The 13,430-nt window shown below is 41.3% G+C and overlaps 3 protein-coding genes across 6 annotated transcripts; 2 read left to right on the top strand and 1 right to left on the bottom strand.

The window, feature by feature from the left end:
• Positions 1–1,426: 1,426 nt before the first annotated feature.
• On the top strand, positions 1,427–7,040 carry LOC105570296 (CD63 antigen). The gene is made up of 5 exons (XM_012027395.1): positions 1,427–1,719; positions 5,290–5,478; positions 5,557–5,727; positions 5,908–6,129; positions 6,308–7,040. Exons 1-5 carry the CDS (start codon positions 1,645–1,647, stop codon positions 6,503–6,505), a joined length of 855 nt encoding a protein of 284 aa, XP_011882785.1. The 5' UTR covers positions 1,427–1,644; the 3' UTR covers positions 6,506–7,040.
• On the bottom strand, positions 6,142–10,477 carry LOC105570298 (alpha-ketoglutarate-dependent dioxygenase alkB homolog 4). 4 transcript variants are annotated; one of them, XM_012027397.1, is made up of 6 exons: positions 9,993–10,477; positions 8,034–8,159; positions 7,863–7,955; positions 7,353–7,783; positions 7,132–7,278; positions 6,142–6,254 (listed from the first exon to the last, which is right to left on the bottom strand). In XM_012027397.1, coding segments are annotated over exons 1-6 (900 nt in total). In that variant the 5' UTR covers positions 10,095–10,477; the 3' UTR covers positions 6,142–6,253. The 4 variants fall into 4 exon arrangements, with proteins under 4 accessions (XP_011882787.1, XP_011882786.1, XP_011882789.1 ...); XM_012027396.1 differs by lacking the exon at positions 6,142–6,254 and having other exon boundaries at positions 7,017–7,278; XM_012027399.1 differs by lacking the exons at positions 6,142–6,254; positions 9,993–10,477 and adding an exon at positions 9,881–9,969 and having other exon boundaries at positions 7,017–7,278.
• Positions 10,478–10,535: 58 nt separating this feature from the next.
• Positions 10,536–12,148, top strand: LOC105570295 (peptidoglycan-recognition protein SA-like). Its single transcript, XM_012027394.1, has 4 exons — positions 10,536–10,655; positions 11,035–11,242; positions 11,402–11,520; positions 11,640–12,148. The coding sequence occupies exons 1-4, from the start codon at positions 10,601–10,603 to the stop codon at positions 11,822–11,824; spliced, it is 567 nt and encodes a 188-aa protein (XP_011882784.1). The 5' UTR covers positions 10,536–10,600; the 3' UTR covers positions 11,825–12,148.
• Positions 12,149–13,430: the final 1,282 nt, after the last annotated feature.

Genomic DNA, 13,430 nt, shown 5'->3' with positions numbered 1-13,430 from the left:
CGTGTAAACGTAGCAACGAACACGAGTTGAATGTTTCTTGCCAGGCTCGCGACTTAAAAATTTGCGCTCGGCATATTCGATCGTATTGAATATTCATTTGGAAACATTAAGGACTACATTTATGTTTCCGCCTATTACGTATAAGTAATGGTACATTTCTAAACGTGTGCGAGAAATTAATTACGTCTGACTCTACAGAGTATGAAATGGTGTTATTGAATATAGTATTCATATGAGACATACACATACATATATGTTAGTGTATATTGTTTCATACTCTAAAATCTAGATGGAGTCAGACAAATAATTTCTCGTATTCCAAATATACAATTACACTTATATAATGGATGGAAACATAAGCGTATCCGACATTTTTTTTGATATCAATCATATTGACATCATTCTGACTTTTTGTTCTCCTTGGGTGTCTAAAAGACGTCATAAAGATCCCCAGTTGTACAATATATTGGCGCAACATTGGGAAATAATGTAAACCTAGAATTCTCAATATTGATCCAATATATTGTGCGACGGACGGCTTCTCTTGTTTAGCCAATATTTTTATTATACTGTTAAATGTTGGCCAATGCACTTGCAATATAAATCTAATATTACATAATTAATATCGTGCAACAGTCACATTTATTCCACGGCCAACATTGGCTTTACGTTGGACAATATCGGCCAATGCATTTCTAATATAACCAACATTGGACCAATATTTAGCCAATGTCTAGCCAATGCACTGTGCCACTAGGGATATCTTTAAGACACCCTTTTAGACGTGCGTGTCTAAACGACAAATTAATACCGTCTTAACGGGTCTTTTAGACATGCGTGTTTTCTGGGCGCTGGGACCCGCTGAATCTCCCGATGAATCGAAACAAATGTAATCCGTTATTAAACGGAAGTAACATATAGAGGAGAGTCCTCTAATATGAGACAGTGGAGTTTCTGCTAAAAAATCAATAGGCATCATCTGTTGGTCCCACCGTGAATTTATTGCCGCTCGCAGTGAAATCCGCTTAGTTGATTGTTAGATCGTGTAACCGTTGCGAAAAAAAAGATTTGTCATTGAATCCGTTGAAAACCTACTGTCTCACATTAGACGCCTATCTCATAATAGAGGACTTTCCTCTGAATTCCTTAAAATGTATGAACGTAAATACATCTCGATATCCCGGACACTTCGCCTAGATTTACCGAAAGTGTCGCATTAACAATACAACAATCTGTATCGAGTATTGAAATGTTTACTGGAGCACTAGCGCACCAGAAGTCTAAATTTATCGCTTTGTCATGTTTTTTTCTTCGCGCTATCGCGAGACGGCTTCCTTATTTCCTCCCACTCTTTTTCCTCCCCCCCCCTCCCCCTCCCTCTCTCTCTCTCTCTCTCTCTGCGTCTCTCTCCTCGTCAGACTGCACGCTCTAAACAAACCCAAATCGCTCGTATTGGTATCGCGCGAAGGCGCCGCCGTGCGCGATCGTGCGTTTTCGTGGCTCGTTATCGGCCAGCAGATAACGCCGCGGGGCGACACGCTCCGGCGTTGGCGTCGGCAATCGGTGTGTCAACTGGAAGTGCTGAAGGTGCGCGAAACCGCTCGCTGTGCATCTGCGCCCGGGAGGAGCCTACGCGAGGGCAAAATGGCGGCCACGCACCTAGACGTCGGCCTCCGCTGCATCAAGTACCTGCTGTGCGCGGTCAACTCCCTCTTCGTGGTCTGTAACTACGATGCGAAACGGGCGTTTAACGTCGTCTCCGTCGTCCGCCCCGCGGCACGGCGTACTTTTCGCCGCGATTCCCCTCGCGTCGGCTCGCGCCCTCGACGCGTTAATCGAATCGACAATCCAGGGACAATCATTTACCGTCGATGCTCCCTCCGTTCTGACCGAGGGAAAAGAAATCAAAAAAGCAATCGTCTGTTTTTCTTTTTCGCGACTCGGGGGGGGGGGGGGGGAGGGGGATCGTTGAAAATCTCGGAGGACGAGACGAGTCCGTCGCAGGGCGAGAGGCACTTCGTTGTCGCGCGGGTCCAAGAATACCTGTCTGTCGACAGGTGTTCTTGGAGGAGGACGAGATAACGTCCGTGCGTTACGACTCCTCAAGTACGCGGCGAAGTCGTCGGCAATGACGAGTCGCGCGTTACCCGCGCTCGTCGGAAAATGCCGTTGCGACGCGGGCACGACGTGGGCCGCAATTGCGCATATCGCAGGCCAGGTGCAGTCCAAGACCGTGTCGTGGCACTTATAAGTAATTATCGATTGCCGCGTTATATACCGACCGTATAGACGACGCCTGAACCGTAAAAGGGCGGCTACGCTCCGCGGCGCGAGCGCCGGCCGACGGTCTCTCCGCTTTGGGACAAAGAAGCCCACCCGGGCGAGAGAGACGATTGGTCGAATCGGCGCTGCCAAGCTCGACGTCGATTCGACATGAATTTAACGGTGTCGAGATGTCGATTCGACAACCGCTTCGACATCGATTCCGCGAGTCATTTCGCGCGGGGTCGCGCTTCGCCGAGATAAGACCAAGTTTCTCGATAAAGGGACTTTTTTTTATTCGCGGAATCCATAATCTACGTTGTATTCAAAACTTTTATACTACGGATAGATTAGATTATACATTAGATATATGCAATAAATGCTAGGCAAATATCTGCCCTGAGGATTTGTAGAAAACGCGAATCGTTCGTCGATAGCGAAACCTATCGCTTTTACGCCGGTTATCAATTCTTCTCGAGATACTTGTAATCGATACAGCTGTTAGCGGGCGGCCCGATAACATAAACGGCGATTAATGTGGAGAAAAGGAAATGACTCAGACACTTTTCGCGTATACGTGGCAAGTGTTTCTCCGCTCTACGTGTGCGGCAAATTTAAAAAAAAATCGACAGAAAGATGGCGGTTGAACAATTGTTCGACATTACGGTAACCCAAATCCCGGCGCTATCAATTTCCGGTATTAGTCCGGTCGACTTGAGACAACATATCGAAATCATTTCGCGATGTAGGAAAAAAAAGGCGCGTTTAACTTTATGCAAGAACAATAAATGCTGATGCCAATAAAATAACGTGAACGGGACGAAAGACGGGTCTCCGCCGCCGCTGTTAATGTCTTTTATTACGTCCTTTGTTCTGTCGGCTTACGGGGAAGGCGATGTGGGCCATGAAGTTCGAGTTTCGTTGTTAGAGAGAGAAAGAGAGTGGGAGAGGGAGGGAACGGCACTTTCGAACTGCGGTCGATATCACATAGACAAGGCTATGCACTGCTGAATTATTAGGGCTGGACGAACCTGCACAGCTGCACAACCCGATTAGCACGATACGTACCTCTTAATTAAACAAAGGAGCAATAATAGGAGCGAGTGTTCCCTACGCGTTGCTTATCGATAAGCAAAGATATGCGGACGACGGCCGACGATTATCGCGGGCGGATCGGCACAAACGGCTTTTTGTGGCTCGGACAGAGGCGTGTTTCGCTCGGCATGTGGCAAACACTTATGAATTATTCTCAGGCGCTTATGCAAATTTCTAAGCTCCTGCCGCGGACGAAGGAAAACACGCCCGCGAAGAGGCAGTAATTTCCCAGCGAGACCTTGTCCCGACCTTGACATTCGGAATCTCGAATCGACGTCGCGAGAAACCCTTTCCGTAGCTCTCAAAGCTGACGAAACGCTTGTACCAGGAAAACGTCCCGAATACGCCTTACGTTGTGTGCGCGCGCGGCTGCCTGGGAGGACTTTGTGGTCGCTTATCAGTAGAGATAAATTTATTATCTTCGCAATCAATGATGCCGGGATACACCGTGCGACTTCAATAAAACAGGGTACCCTGGGGGGCCGCGCGGGTGCGGGACGAAGAATCGTAAGACACAAGTCGGCGTCGGAACGTCGACGCACAAAGAATTTCGTAGATGTACGTTGCGATGGATGCGACACACGTCTACGACAATTCTTTGTGCGTCGACTTCCGGCGAAGACTTACGTCTTACGACGGAGTCGCGAACTGTTACAATCTTTCTGCTCAGGCCCTTTCGCGGATCGAGGCAGCGATCGACCGCTCAAAGATCAAATACGATCTTGTCTGATCTTCGATTCCTCGAAAGGAGCAAGAAGCAGGCTCACGATATATCGTTTCTTAACAAGTCGTTGATATCTTATCCGAATGTGTTTGTTAATTTAAATCAAAGTAAAAGTTAAGAGTCTCCGTCGTATCTCAATGTAACATATATCTCTCGATAATCGGGAAATGTGTTTGAAACGCTTTCGCATTTTATTTCGGGTCCTCGGGCGAGAAGATAGGCTTTACGCAGACATGTAGAAATCACAGGAGAAAGAGAGAGAGAGAGAGGGCGGCTTATCGTAGGAAATTACACGGTTCGCTTTGTAGAACAAATAGAGACCGATGGCAACGTGTATGTACATAGCGATACGCCTCACAAAAGTGTCATACCCTCTTTCCAGTCTAAAAAGTTTACATTCGAGCGAGGACGCATGTATTATATAACTAATGTCAGGGAAACCGCGTATTACGGAAATGATCGAAACCTTACACTACGTACAATGAACGTGCATTACGTTCAGGTGTATTACACGTTCACAAATCGTGTGCAATACTGCATATTTAAATCGCCGTTATAAGCAGAAATAATATATATATAAGCTGCTAAAAAATTACGGAACTTTACGGTTGAAATGAGATTGCGGAAGAAATTCCTACAAGTACACGAATGTGAATTAAAGTATAAAATACATGTCTCTCTTTAAACATTTATAAAGGCAACATTTCGCGAATTAAATCTTCATAGATACTAATAGATAACAAACACTTCAAACTTAGCATTCCTTAAAAGAGTGTTTAATTATTAAAATAGCTTTCTAAACAATACTGCGTTTTGTCCGGTTCAATCTAATTTTCGCTAACAAGACTCGACCTTAGATCGGCCGAATATAATTCGTGGATGAAATTTGTACATGTCATTCCTTGACATTTTGCGACTAACAATCGTTTGGTACAGTCTTATTCATTAATGCCTGGACCTGCATTTTTATCATCATCTTTCTCATCTATATAAATCACTGAGTATGTACTACTACAAACTTCTATAGAAGCTGCGTGAACTACAGCTTGAAGCTCGTCGATGGAGATAAAAATTATGAAAATGTGAATCTTGGTAAAACTGAGGTCCAGGCATCAAACGAGGATTTTTCGTTCGGATCAATAATATAGCGAAAACAATGGTTAAAAACCAGTGTATGGTTAACGTAATACGTTGTCATTTCATTGCAGTTGACGGGAGTGATGATAATATCGGTTGGCACGACGATCTACGCTGTTTACGAGAACTTCTCGCATTTCTTGGACCCGAGCTATTTTTCACCAGCCACCCTTTTGATCGTGGTTGGAATACTTGTCTTCATAATCGCTTTTATGGGATGCTGCGGCGCGGTTAGGGAGAGCACCTGCATGGTTCTTGTGGTAAGCCAGTTATTTTGTATTTCTATCTTGTTACAAATATCCTCACTTCGGCGCTGTTACTTATGCATGCGCTTCTAGTTCGCAGTCCTGCTGTCGTTTGTGTTGATACTGGAACTTTCCGCCGCCGTTGCTGCGTACGCCCTGCAGGACGGTATCAAGGATCTCCTAGCTGAGAAGATCAATCTGACGATGCATCAGTACGAAAAGAACGAGGAGGCCAGGTTCGCGATCGATTTTATGCAGTCTAGGGTAAGCTAATTGACCCGATCCATAAATAAAAATGTAGAAAAATCCGTTGAGATGTTAAGTGGCACCGAACGTGTCCTACAAATAACGTAACATTTTGAAGATACATATTTTTTTTGTTTGCAGGAAAAGAAGAGAACATTGTGAAAAATAATTAACGGTATATTTTTCCTCGTTTTACAGTTACGTTGTTGCGGATATAATAACTACCTGGATTGGAACAACGTACCGTTCAATAATACGCATATAGATGTACCTGACTCTTGCTGCGCATATCTAGTGGATGAGCTTTCGGACCGTTGTTATGGAAAATATCAGGAGGGCTGCATCAGCCGCCTTTCTATTATTGTTCACCGCAGCGCGCTGTACATCGGCACGGGAGCCGTGGCGATCGCTCTTATTCAGGTTAGTAGATTCGGCTCTCTCTTTCCAATTTTATTTTACTCTCATTTCCTGTATGTCAAAATTCGCTGATACTCCGCTAAGAAGAGGCACAAGATAAAGCGCGGATCTTGAAGAGTAATTTACCTCTATAAATAAAATTGATAACAATCTCCAATTAATCGCAATTGCTTCTTTCCAGTTAACGGGAATTATGTTCGCGTGCATGCTCGGCCGAGCTATCAGACGTCAAAAGACAGAAAGAGAGAGGCGTCGTTGGGAATTACGAGAGAATCTAGTGAACGGTTACGAACCGTTGGGAAAATCGGATCCCATAGTTACGTTTCCCGTAGTGTATATGTCACCAGATTATCCACTGAAAGGCGACCAAAAGTGCTAATATTTCGATGTAAAAATCGAGTCATTTTATAAAATCAGATATATTTTTTTATTCTTGTCGAGCTCACAAGGAGAAATTTGCAAAAACTGAGTAACGAAGAAGAAAGAGAGAGAGAGAGAGAGAGAGATAGATTTTTAACAAAATATAAAAGCGTTTATAAGAATGAGTATTTATTCTTGATTCTTATGTTAACTTTTATAGAGCTCAGTCAGTTATCGTCAGATAGTACAAGAGAAAATCATATTTACTACCAAATAATTACATGATTTATAATACATAGTTTAATATATTTTCTTAAGAAATATTACATATATACACGGACAATCTAATTGTTTGCTTTAAATAATTTGCATTTAAATGATTAAATATTATGTCGTTTGAATTCCAATTTTATAATAGCTGATATGATACTTTATTGTGAATGTTTGTGAGGAAAAAGCATTATTTTAAAATATTACACCGACTGTTGCAGATGAGTGTTGTTACTGTACATTATTAATGCACTGTACGCTAAGAATAAAATATCTTTATTCTATTAGAGTAGTATTTACATCCATCATGTCCTCGAGGATTAACAATTTTAGTTATAAATATAACAATTATTGAAATTTGTTATGTAACATTACCAGAAAAGTGAAGCTTGCCTCAAAATCTCGGCAGCTTCCTCTTGACGTTCTCCGTTTTCGAGGTACGGAGGCGTTAGTTCGCGATAGGCAAGGCAGACGCGTCTCGACGCCACGTCCTGTCGAAGCACGGAGTGTTCCCATTTGTATCTGCCGAACAAGAACCGTATAATTAAATAATATTTCAACCTTCGTTTCTAATATTTATAAGCGGAATATTATACCGTGCTGGACCATATAAGACCATGAGCGATCTGGCAGGCATCGGCAATCGTATTACCACGTTATCATGGATATCCAAAGGTTGCGTATTATCGCCCGTGTCTTCCTCCAGGATGGAATCGTAATTCGAAACGCAGTTTAAATTGTATCGTGTTGAAGGACCACGGTAATGGGTCATAGTCAAAACTGAATCACCGAGAACGTTCACGGTTATTATACGTTCGCCCCAGATCCAGCAATCGTCCACGTGGGGATCGATAGAAGCGCCTCGTTTAGGATCATACTCGAGCGAGCACTGCTCAACAGTTTGAAAGCCGTGTAACAATGGTATTTCCTCAAATTTTCTCTGTACAAACTGTGTCGTTTTGGGAAACCCATTAAATGATCCTAATTGCAATTTTCGCTTTTTGAAGTTACATTTTGGTCCAAAATTCTACGAATCGAAACGTTTTGGTATAAAATACATGTGAATATGCAGAAATATTTTTCCAAACGCTTCAGAAATACCGTACCTGTTTTCTTCTGCCGCTTTGTGAGGTTTGCCAAGGAAGGTCATCGAGCGCTTTCATAAGCCCCTCCGATTCATCTTCCTTCAGAAAATCTAGCTGGGACATGTATATTATATACGTATAATGTCAACTATGATATAAAAGATATATTATAAAGTGCAGTAATCACGTTACCTTGATGTAAACACCGGGATAATCAATTAAGTTCCCGTTGTGATGCGGATGTTTCTTGTATTCATCTACGTCCCATCCAGGCGATAATTTATCGCAATGTGGACAATAAACGTAGCTTTTATTTTTCTGCAAGTTATATAATAAATCTTAAGCTATAGGCAAGAAATCGGAGAGTAATTTGTTTCACAAATTGTATAATTAAATGAATTTCTGTAGAATATATCTTTCTTAATTCCAGCCAGTGTTATGGGGGTTTACGCTCTCTCAGCTGCACAGAAGAGTAAGTAGTACAAGGCAAAAAAAGGACCAAGATGTAAATGCCTCATCTTTTCACGTAAGCAACTGCAAACTGGTTTCTCTGGTATTTTATTCCTAAACCAGCTAGAAACGCATTCAACCGGTAGACTAGTATACGACAAACGGCAGAAAAGACGGCAACTGAGTGGCGAAATTCTCAGGTATATAAATTTCTTAAACTATATCTTTCAGAAAAGATAATTTCTGTAAAAGATGATAATCCTAAGCAAGTAGGTGTAGATTTTGTAAGTTGGATATTCTATTTTTCAAGGCTACTCTTATCACTCTCGTTCCTTTAAATGCAAGTATCCTCTTTAAGTTTCTTGTGTTTAAATTTATTAATTATATTTTGCTTTTTACGTATATATACATAGCTTGTTTTAAAATTAATATATTAACCCTTTGCACTCAAAAGTCGAGCTGTACTCAACGTCACACTTTGTTCCAGCAACTCGAACATCGAGTTACATTCGACATGGATACTGCTAAGAGTTAATACATTTTTATTAAGTCTTTAAACATGACAACGCATTAATAATAAAATCCGGCGTTCAAAAATGAATGTTATTTAATTACCAAGTTGTGGGAATAAAATGTTGAATGCAAAGGATTAAAAATCTGATAAAATATCGCCTCGCGTTACAAATTTCATTAAACTTCACCTAACAATTTAACAACATTATTACTCCATATAATCGTGGATTATAGATAGAATATATCTGTGAAAAAAATTCGTCTCTCCGCACTGTTGTTTCTATCTCCATTGTTGCATACACTTTTAGAATAGAAAAGACAAGTAAAATTCATAAGGCTCTGATGTGAAATTACAAATACGAAGTAATAAAGGATACAAGAGCCAAGACAGGACGTTAGTGTCTAGATGACTTTAATTTTTAAATTCATTGCGAGAAACTTACCTCAAGAGACGTCCGCCTAGTGAGAGGGAGGTCCAGGTTCAAACCCAGGTAGATTTTTCGCGAAGAATTTAAAAATTGAAATCATTTGGACACTAACGTCCTGTCTTGGCTCTCATATCCTTTATTACTTCGTAAAAGGTCATGAGTCGCTAATACCTCGATTCTATTGAAAATTGCAAATAGTCAAACGGCTCCTCGTCGTTGTACCTGGAGAGATACGGTACTTAGAGAAATATCTCACAAGTAAGCACATGTATTAACAAGCTTGTACAAATAACGAAGCGGGGGCGCAAAATAGAAATGGACAGGATGGAATAAATACGGTATACGGATTCGCATGATAATTCAAGTGGCCACCTCCGTCTGTGCCAGGTCCTTAAAAAAATTAAGGTGTTTACATTGTAATTTGACTTAGAATTGGAAATGTCGAGCATTTGGCCGCGGGCGCTGATTAGATTAGCTACGTCTCTGCACAATACATCAATCATCAAGAGTAAAAAAACGTATGTGTTAATAAGATGATCAGGGGAAGTCCCTGAAATTGATGTGTTTCGTCGCGATTGCGATTGCGTTATTGCGTTCCCGACTTGGAGAAAAATTCCGCGATTAATCTCGCTAAAACTTGCAGTTTACTTTTTTTTCGGAGATATTTAACGTGCCGTCGACCGAACTTTGATCTCCCCCGGTCCTTTTGACACTGCCGATATCACGAGTACCGTTTCTAGGTTAAGGGACTCCGTTTTACCTGCAACTCGTTCCGCAGATCCGGCTTCGAGATTTCGTATTCGGCCTCGCAAATCAAGCAAGAGCGTATCCCTTTGCAGCCGCACGGTCGCACGGTCTCCATTGCGTCCCTTTCAATTTCCCTTTCCTCTCGATCTATCCAGTACTTATCTGCTAAACAAAAATACGCGGAAACGCTAGGAAGGCCAAGTGTCGGGCGAGAACGTGCCCGAGAGTCGATTCTCGAAAGCGAGTTATCGCCTCCGTCGATATATCGTGGTTTCGTTTCCCATTAGAACAATACAACAAATTGCTCTTGATTATAATTAATTTCTAAGATAGAGAGCGAAAGATAGCGGATGTTTATAATAGAAATTGCTATAGTTATTAATAAATATTTTGTATCTATTGGCGTTTAGTAATAAGACAAATAACAAAATCGTATTCTAATTTTTTCTCCCCTCCCTGCTGCGATAAGAAATTGTATAGAAAAGCCGGGAATTTAAGATTATTCAGCGAGTCTCGTTATCGTTTCATCGCAGGTCGCAACCCGAGATACTGTTGGCGCTATATTTTGAGCTTCCGACTTTCCACCCGTACAGTCGCACACCGTCGTTCTGTGCTGTGAGGATGATATCGAGAATCTGCTTCGTACTTCTGCTGGCGCTTCCTGCCAGTTTCGCCAGTGAGTATCTTTCTAAATTCTCAACTGCGCGCGGCCGCGTATTCGTCACTTTGTGCCACAGTTTAAAATTGTCCGAATTTACCCTCAAATTTGGGCGTAAACACCCAGGGGCTCGATTCTTGAATATATTCGAAGGAGAAACGTATGCGAAAATTCTGCTCTTACAGAAAAGTTGCAAGTTGATTGGCTATTCGAATGGCTTTAACCAATCGAGTTTCAACTTTTCTGTCAGAGCAGAATTTTCGTATACGTTTCTTCTTCGAATGAATTCAAGAATCGAGCCCCTGGATCTAAATATTTACATCGTTGGTACATGTGGGTTCTCTTTAACATTACAATTCTACTTAAAATTATATCTTTGACTGAATCTTTTTCGCAGAGGTCAAGTGTCCGAATATTATCAGCAGAAGCCAATGGACCAACGTCCCAGCTGGGGATGTCAATTATTTAATAGTACCGATACCTTATGTGATAATACATCATACAGTCACCGCCGAGTGTAGCTCGCGCGACACATGCACAGATCGTGTTAACAACATTCGCGGTTACCATATGGACGAACTGGGCTGGGACGACATCGGTTACTCGTAAGCTACGTTTATCTCAATCACAATCATACGGAGATGTCTCTGGTTCATTCGAAAGCGAATCATAAGCCAGGCACAAATTTATCACATTTTGCTTCTATTAATGTTGTATGTAGAAGGTACTCTATTATTTAATAATTATTGCCCTTGTTTCTAAAGGTTCCTGATTGGCGGAGATGGAAATGTATACGAAGGATGCGGATGGACCCGCGAAGGGGCACATACGTACGGATACAATAAAAAATCTCTCGGTATAGCTTTCATTGGAAATTTTCAGAGTAAGTATTAATCGCGATAAGTCGCAAGACGCATTGCAATTGTTTCATCGACGATAATGAATACAAGTTCTCTTGCGTATTGGGAATTGCTCCATTCCGATGATCTCTTTTTCTTTTAGACAAAGATGCTAGCCAGAGAATGTTAGACACCGCACACCAATTAATCAACTGCGGGAAATCCCAAGGCATTCTTCGAAGCAACGTACGCGTACTCGGTGGACGACAGGTAATTCAAACAGCCAGTCCTGGAAGTGACCTCTACGTACAGATTCAAGATTGGCCCGAATGGAGTAGCGAGCCTTAGACGAGCGTTTCGGAAATGAGTGCTCTCGACAATCAAAATACTTGTGTTTCATAAAGAGCAGGGTTAAATTTACCTTGTTTGTAAGTCGCGACGTAGAGTCACGACTATTGTTTGTTTCCGTATCAGCTTGAGCCTTCTTTAACAAGATTTCTGGGAAAACTTCCTGTGCTGATTACTGTCTGCATAAATCCGTATATTGCTCGATAGGATTATGTAGAACAAGCTTGAGTACGTCCTGCGGCATTGTTGCGATCCATTGGTAAAATTAACGAATAGCATGACGAATGTAAGACCGTAAGAAATATACGTCAATGTTCGAGGTAATAGTTTGTGTTTTATTATATTACCTTTCTAGCGAGAAGTCCAGCTCCTGATCTAATATAAAAAGAAAGTTCTTAACATACGTTTTTTTTTCAACGCATTAACATTTCAGAAGAACGCATGTAGACGGCGCGGAAATAAATCGTGGAGATTGTGACGAATTTAGGAGATGGAACGGTGTGACGTCGCAACGTATATCAATACTATTCAAGTTTCATTCTTTTTTTTTCGATTATTAGGAGATCACGTAATTACTAATATACAAATGATACATTATCACCGAGAGTTCTCTTACACAGAATAAATATATTGCGCATATTAGCGGGTTTTTCAAGAATGACGCAATCGAGCCGTGCTTAAGTTTTTTTTCTTTTTAATCATAGTTATTATTATCGTTAATATCCATATAATTATCAATAACTACAGTAAAACACAAAACAAAAAAGGATATAGTGATATCTGTACATTCTCCTTAAATGATTAACATAAACATTTTTTTGTATACCTTGTAGCCTACAAATAGGAAGAAACTAAATCATAATATTCACAGATATTTTACAAGATAGACGAGGCCCGCCGACGAGAGCACGCGTCGCGCGACAACGACACAGGAAACGTACGATCCTGCGCCCGCGCGCTATATGACTGGCTGCAGAAGAAAGAGCGAAAGGGGGAAAACACAGCGCTTTCGTGAAAATAAACGGGACGTCGCACGACACGTGCACACGTTCGCGCCTTATGCACTTATTCATAGCTATAATATATACGCGTTTCTTGTGTGTTTTCTCTTTTATCACCTTGCTCGCTCAATTATACCTCTACACTGTACATATCCACAACGCATCTTTTACACTGTACATGCATACGCTCCGCGAGTATCCGCGCTGCCTTAAAGTAATTGTAAGTCGCAGGGATGGACAGAACGATCGCGGTTCACCGCCAAAAATAAAATTAATACATTTCGTAGAGTCGTCGGTTGTTTCTAAAATTAATAGCAGAACGATAAAGTGGGAAAATAAAAACTGGACGATCGAGTTCCTCGCTCTAACTTTGCGGTTGTCCGCAACTTTCGTACACGACATTGTATGCGTTAGAGTTATAAATGTTTAAATGCAACATCTAAATTATCCCAGTTAATTATCCGATTGTTCACATCAAAATGTTTATCAACGTTCAAGGAAGCAAATTTATTCAATACTTTTGAATATTGAATATTGAAATTTGAGCGATGGTGTTATCTCGATAAATGAATTGTCCGAAATCAGAATTTTTTATCATTATACAA

The sequence above is a fragment of the Vollenhovia emeryi genome, unplaced genomic scaffold, assembly GCF_000949405.1.
Source record: "Vollenhovia emeryi isolate VEMERY1.0 unplaced genomic scaffold, V.emery_V1.0 DF939121.1, whole genome shotgun sequence".
NCBI classification, from domain to species: domain Eukaryota; kingdom Metazoa; phylum Arthropoda; class Insecta; order Hymenoptera; family Formicidae; genus Vollenhovia; species Vollenhovia emeryi.
This window is presented reverse-complemented; position numbering and strand designations above follow the sequence as displayed.

Excerpts from the sequence above, each read along its gene's own strand:
- LOC105570296 (XM_012027395.1), top strand. The coding sequence starts at position 1,645 with ATGGCGGCCACGCACCTAGACGTCGGCCTCCGCTGCATCAAGTACCTG. Across the intron at positions 5,479-5,556 it reads GCACCTGCATGGTTCTTGTG|TTCGCAGTCCTGCTGTCGTT; the intron begins GTAAGCCAGTTA and ends ATGCGCTTCTAG. Across the intron at positions 6,130-6,307 it reads TGGCGATCGCTCTTATTCAG|TTAACGGGAATTATGTTCGC; the intron begins GTTAGTAGATTC and ends GCTTCTTTCCAG.
- LOC105570298 (XM_012027396.1), bottom strand. The coding sequence starts at position 10,094 with ATGGAGACCGTGCGACCGTGCGGCTGCAAAGGGATACGCTCTTGCTTG. Across the intron at positions 8,160-9,992 it reads ATCTGCGGAACGAGTTGCAG|AAAAATAAAAGCTACGTTTA; the intron begins GTAAAACGGAGT and ends TATAACTTGCAG. Across the intron at positions 7,279-7,352 it reads GTCTTATATGGTCCAGCACG|ATACAAATGGGAACACTCCG; the intron begins GTATAATATTCC and ends CTTGTTCGGCAG.
- LOC105570295 (XM_012027394.1), top strand. The coding sequence starts at position 10,601 with ATGATATCGAGAATCTGCTTCGTACTTCTGCTGGCGCTTCCTGCCAGT. Across the intron at positions 10,656-11,034 it reads GCTTCCTGCCAGTTTCGCCA|AGGTCAAGTGTCCGAATATT; the intron begins GTGAGTATCTTT and ends TCTTTTTCGCAG. Across the intron at positions 11,521-11,639 it reads TTTCATTGGAAATTTTCAGA|ACAAAGATGCTAGCCAGAGA; the intron begins GTAAGTATTAAT and ends TTTTTCTTTTAG.